The 6,381-nt window shown below is 41.3% G+C and overlaps 1 protein-coding gene across 1 annotated transcript; it reads left to right on the forward strand.

Moving 5' to 3' along the window:
* Positions 1 to 4,000: 4,000 nt before the first annotated feature.
* On the forward strand, positions 4,001 to 5,596 carry LOC306988800 (voltage-gated potassium channel regulatory subunit KCNF1-like; the record flags this gene model as incomplete). Its single annotated transcript, XM_079593948.1, has 1 exon — positions 4,001 to 5,596. Exon 1 carries the CDS (start codon positions 4,415 to 4,417, stop codon positions 5,594 to 5,596), a length of 1,182 nt encoding a protein of 393 aa, XP_079450074.1. The 5' UTR covers positions 4,001 to 4,414.
* Between the last annotated feature and the right edge of the window lie 785 nt (positions 5,597 to 6,381).

Genomic DNA, 6,381 nt, shown 5'->3' on the forward strand with positions numbered 1-6,381 from the left:
ATGGACCTTCCTCTCTTCAACTTTAACTAAACTGCACTGGTTTTGCTATTTTAATAATTGCACCACAAACTGCACATTTTCACTTATTCTCTTCTATTTTATCTTATTCTTTGTATACTTATTAGGTTAGATTTATTTAGTTTCATATTCTGCAACTTATTTTCTTTTAATATTGTTTGTGTTTGCTGTGTTTGGTTATATTTTAAATACTTTGTGCTGTGTGTACATATTAAGTATTTTATTTAGTTTTATATTCTGCACTCTAAAAAATGCTGGGTTGTTTCAACCCAATTTTGGGTCAAATATGGACAAACCCAAACGTTGGGTTAAAAATGTAATTAAAAAAAATTAACCCAACGGCTGGGTTTGTCCATATTTGACCCAAAATTGGGTTGAAACAACCCAGCATTTTTTAGAGTGTGTAACTGTTATAATATTGCTTGTGTTTAGTAAAATTTTATAAAAGTACTTTTTCCCCTGTACAGTTCCTATAGTTTTATTTATATATTTAATGCTTTAAGTGTTTTGGTTTAATTTTAATAAAAAGAAATTCTGAATCCTTTCTGTTTTCCATTTTTGAGGGGGTTGGGTTGTATAGTGGGTGGGGTGGTTATAGTTTATTAACATAGCTGGCCAAAACCAATCAAGTCACTATGCTATGAGGGCTTGGGTTGGGCTAAATGAAAACCGTGACCAATCAAATACTAGTATCAGGAAATTGACAGGTCACTGTCCCAATAGTTTTTAGGGTTTGGGGTGTGTTTTTTTAAAACAACCAATCAATGTTGAGAAAAAACACCAATAAGGACAGCAGAGGTGTGTCAAGGTATGAAGTGAAAGGCCTCTTGAGGTGTGAAAATGTCTCCTGACAACATTCTTCAGGGGATTACTTGCCATGGCAACAAATGGCTGCATATACCACGGGGATATCCCTTCAGCAAGATATATCCGAATTGGTATCATTACGGGAGTTTCCTAACTTGGTGGAATTAGAAGTTTACCCTCAGTGGAACTAGTAGATACTTCCGAAAATCAGTGGTGTATACAGGAGTTTCCTAGTACGGATACACCTCTTTTCATGCAGTGGCTTATACGGGTTGGAGGTCGTCTACGTCGTGCTGAAGGTCTAGAACTCCAGACAATTCACCCAATAGTTCTGGATCCTCACCATTCAGCAACTAAACTGCTCATACAGAACTATGACAGTAAGCTCTGCCACCCAGGAACAGAACGGGTATTTGCTGAAATGAGGAGAAATGTATGGATACTAAGAGGTCGTGAGGCAATTCGCAAATTACAGCACAACTGCATAGAATGTCGCAAGTGGAAGGCTAAAGCTGAGGTCCCTAAAATGGCTGATCTACCCCCAGCCCGGCTGAGACTTCACAAACCTCCTTTCTATAGCACTGGGATGGATTGTTTTGGTCCTTTCCAAATAAAGGTAGGACGACGCTGTGAAAAAAGATGGGGTATAATATTCAAGTGTTTGACCACTCGATGTGTACACATTGAGCTCCTCACATCTATAGACACAGACTCCTTCCTTATGTCTCTGAGGAGATTTATTGCACGTCGAGGCACCCCATCTGAACTGCTTTCTGACCAGGGCACCAATTTTCATGGTGGAGAGAGAGAATTAAGAGAAGCTTTAACAAACTGTAGCCCAGATCTTCAACAACATCTCGCCAAACAAAAAATCACCTTCCTCTTCAACCCTCCTAGTGCTCCCCACTTTGGTGGCGTCTGGGAGAGAGAAATCCGATCCATCAAAACCGCCCTCCGTACAGTAGTAGGCTCACAAACGGTGACAGAGGAAGTGCTTCAAACTGTGCTTATTGAGATAGAGGGAATTCTCAATAGCAAGCCCCTAGGATATGTATCCTCCAATGTAGCTGACCTGGATCCAGTCACCCCAAATCTCCTGCTTATGGGGCGGCCAGACAGCTCTCTACCTCAAGTGATGTACCCCGCTACTGAGCTCATAGGACGACGTAGATGGAGACAGAGCCAAGTCCTCACTGATCATTTCTGGTCAAGCTTTGTGAGACACTACTTGCCTAACCTCCAGTTACGACAGAAATGGCATGCAGAAACTAAACTATTACCGTCGGATCTGTTGCAATGTTGGTTGACCCTCAGCTACCCCGTGCTCTCTGGTTAATCGGGAAAGTAGTCAGGACATTCCCTGGGGCGGATGGACATGTAAGGTCTGTAGAAATCAACGTTAAAGGCAGGTTATATACGCGGCCTGTTGCCCGTCTCATATCTTTACCAGAGATTACTGACACTAAGTAACTTAGATGCAGGAACAAACATGCCTCTGCATATTTGGGGGCGGCGATGTTAAGGAGATCTAACCAATCAGCGACGAGCTTATTGGTGACGCCGGGAAAGGACGCGAGTTAGAAACAGTTAGCAAGCTAAGGAGAAGAACATGTTTTGTATTTTCCTGTACCTCCTTCAGAGTTTACTTCAGTGTGTGCGTTAATGATAAAATGTAAGTCTATTTACATATTTGTGTTCTTTAGTATAGTTATCTGTCGTGTTACAGTTTGATTGATGTGAATTACCGAGTTGTTTAACTCTTCCGTGTCCACTGCATTATACTGATCGCCACAAATATAACAGATATAGAAAGTAATGTTATTTAAGTTATTTACTTGCTTTATCCCTTGCTTGTGGTTACTTTGTGTAATATTAACCCCTTTAACGATCGTCAAGTTAACACTATTTGTCGTATTTCCGTAACCCTGCCGATATATAATGATTACTCAGCATTTTCTCAGAGACACGGAGAATTCGCGATCCTCATTATATGTGCTTAATGTGACATCTAGCGGACAAGTTCGGTAGTGCAGTCCAAACCTTTGATAATTGTATTGGATGTAAACGACATGTATATTATTTGTATGTATGAATACAATACTTATTGTAATGTTATTTATTTGTTTATTTCAGACCACACATGTATACATACTAATAGCAAGTAAAGATGAGAAGATTCTGAATCCTGTGATGTGTTTTGATTGACACCCTGGGGCGAGCACAATCACCTAATCAGCACATTAGTGAAAACTCTTCTACAGAGAGACTAATATTAGCGTAGACGCCATCCTTCTTATGATGTACCAAGTACATCAGGATTTACGGGAAGTGTTCCCGGTCCCGGCTGTTCTAAACTATGCAGCCTAATTATAGAAGTCTATAATGTGTTATGTGTATGCTAGGCCGAAGAGATGTATTTCAAAGGAGTAAGAAATAAATCATTTTCAACACAAGAATCTGAAGATGTTTATTTTGAAACATTAATTGCTGTATGTAAGTAGTAGTGCATTGCGTGGATTGCAAAAGTTAAGCAGACTGGCAATTTTGTCAAGTGATACAATTTACTGCACTGCATTTACTACTTTTCAACACTAGATGGGGATGTTTCAGAATTAAATACAGAAAAAGCGCTGTATGCGTGTAATCCACAATATATGTGACGTGTTATTATATTTTAATGTAATGGGCTATTATTCAATAATTCCATAAGTTAGATGTACATCTCAGACATCGTTGTATTCATGGTGTTGCTATTATGGTAGGCCTAAAATTCAATTAAAATTTGGTATATTCAATTAAAAATAAAGGCAACCAGATATGTAAATATGCATAGGTCTGTGTACACGTCAGAGAATAAATGTACCTTTCAGGTGGATCTTTTGTCTGCGATTCCAGTGGAATGATTTGTATAATTTTACATTTTTTGTTATAGCAACTAAATGTGCAAATGTTTGTTTTATTTTGTTTTTATTTATTTAATAACACATTGTCTGATACGTCATCATCCTGTGCATGCTAAACTTATATCTAAATATTTAACAATTTTAAAGTAAATTAACATTGCTCTTAAGGGGGTCATCTTCCCACATCTTTCTACACATTACCCTAAATGTTTTGATATGAAACTTGGATTTCAAAAGACGCGAGCGCAACGGTCAAAACCAACAGAACTGTTGAAAAGCAGCGCACTGGCATGACAAAACACGTTCTTTGACACTTTTTCAAGACTTTCTTCACAGACAACAGAAGTAAGTGTTATCATAACTGCCTTTAAATTTGAACATTCACATTCAGACAAGCTAATCAAAATTGTATCTGAAAAGTTTGCCTTTAGTAGCTAGCCTATTGTTCATTAATGACTGTCAAGATGACATTAGTCAAAAGTAGGCCTAGCCTATTGTTCAATGACGTGTTCACATGGTTTTAAAACATTAATTTAAAGTTTTTGTTTAAACAATAGCTCAGATATTTATTTATTTTATTTTTTACATTTTTGCCTAAATAATTGTGTAATTTTTAGTCACTGGCATGTTGCTTTTCATAACCTACAGTTCTGTCATTTTGTTTTACCTCTGGATTAGCAGTTGAAATGTGGAAGTTCCCGCGGACTCGTTACGCGGACTGTAACGGCTCAGAGGCGAGCGAGGAGACGGAGATTGCTGTGAACATCGGTGGTGTCAAGTACATTCTCTACGGGGACGTGCTGAACCGATATCCCGAGACGCGTTTGGCTGAGCTGGTGAACCGAGCCACGGATTCCACACGAGAAGACCTTTCTGCTCTCTGCGATGACTTCGACGACTTAAAGCGAGAGTTTTATTTCGATAGAGACCCAGCGGCTTTTAAATGCATCCTAGAGCTGTATTATTACCAGAGAAAGATTCAAATAAAGCGAGGAATCTGTCCCATTCACTTCAAGAGAGAGATGGACTTTTGGGGAATCGACGTGAAACATCTAGATGGACTCTGTAAAAGCAATTTAGATGAGACGGAAACTAAGTTGGTGCAAATAGCAGAGAAGGTCAAGGTCCTTCTGAACGCCCAGAAAGAGGATGTGACGGTCACTAGAGGCCAGAGGTTCCAAGCGTCGCTGCGGAACCTAATTGGGAAACCAAAGTCATCTTTAGCAGCGCGCGTAATCGGAATTGTGTCGGTCACGTTTATCCTGCTCTCCACTGTGACCATGTGTGTGAGCACCATGCCGGAGCTCCGAGTGCAAGATGCCGAGGGTAACCTGGTGGAACACCCGATCTTTGACTCCATCGAGAAGACTTGCATCAGCTGGTTTACGGTGAAATATATTTTGCGATTCGTGGCCTCTTCCAAGAAAATATGTTTTATGAGTTCCTTCATGAACATAATAGACTTTCTAACCATCATGCCTTTTTACTTGATGTTGATTCTGGATACTGCCAAGTTGGAGCAGGGACATGTTCAGTGGGCAGCGCGAGTGTTGCGCGTCACGCGCATTGCGTTGCGCGTCATGCGTATTGCGCGCGTCTTCAAACTTGCGCATCATTCATCGGGTCTGCGAACTATCGCAATAGCGCTTAAAAGCAGCATAAAAGAGCTGAGTCAGCTTTTCGTATCCATGAGCGTGGTGATTTTCCTGTTCTCGGCGTTGGAATACACAATAGAGGAGAGCCACCCGGAATCTATGTTCACCAGCATCCCACAGTCCTTCTGGTGGGCCGCAAGTTCCATGTCCACAGTGGGTTATGGAGACATGTACCCTAGAACGAAAGTTACGAATGTAACTACGGTTCTATGAGTTCTGGATGACCGCCAGAGGCAGTGCTTCCCACTGAATATTATCTCTCTTGCTCATGCACAGGTCGAGTCTAATAACAACAAAGTCATCACATGACCAGGTACGTCATGGGGATCCCCTCTATTTAACCCCGTGACATCCTGTAACCTGTCTCTACAGAATCTTCTCGCGAGACTCCGAGTGACAGGGTGCTCTGGCGGTCATCCAGAACTCATAGAACCGTAGTTACATTCGTAACTTTCGTTCTATTTCGTTCTTACTGACCGCCAGAGGCAGTGCTTCCCACTGGATGGCTCATAGCAACAAGGTCACGAGGAGGCTACTCCTAACCTTAAGATGAAGTTGAGGGTCCCAACAGGACTGCCGCTTCCAAAGCACCAGGCGCTGCCACATTAACACTGTAGTATCTGGAAAAGGTATCAGTGGATGACCAATTAGCCGCTGCACAAATGTCCATTAGAGGGACACCTTTTAATGCTGCCCAAGATGTTGAGATACTTCTCGTTGAATGGCACTTTATGCCAGCAGGCAATGCCAGGTTGTTGGCCTTATATGCCTGGACAATGACCTCCACCACCCAGTGTGACAACCTCTGTTTTGACAGAGGCTGCCCTTTTCTTTGCCCACCATAGCAGAGAAAGAGTTGGTCTGACTGTCGCAGTTTCTCTGTGGCACTCAGATAGCCCCGAAGGGCTCGTACTGGGCATAATTGTTCCCTTGGACTGCCATCTTGTGTGTCAGACACAGAACGATTGAGTGCTACCAACTCAATTGGTTGATTCCTA

The sequence above is a fragment of the Phoxinus phoxinus genome (assembly GCF_949152265.1).
Source record: "Phoxinus phoxinus genome assembly, chromosome: 20".
NCBI lineage: Eukaryota > Metazoa > Chordata > Actinopteri > Cypriniformes > Leuciscidae > Phoxinus > Phoxinus phoxinus.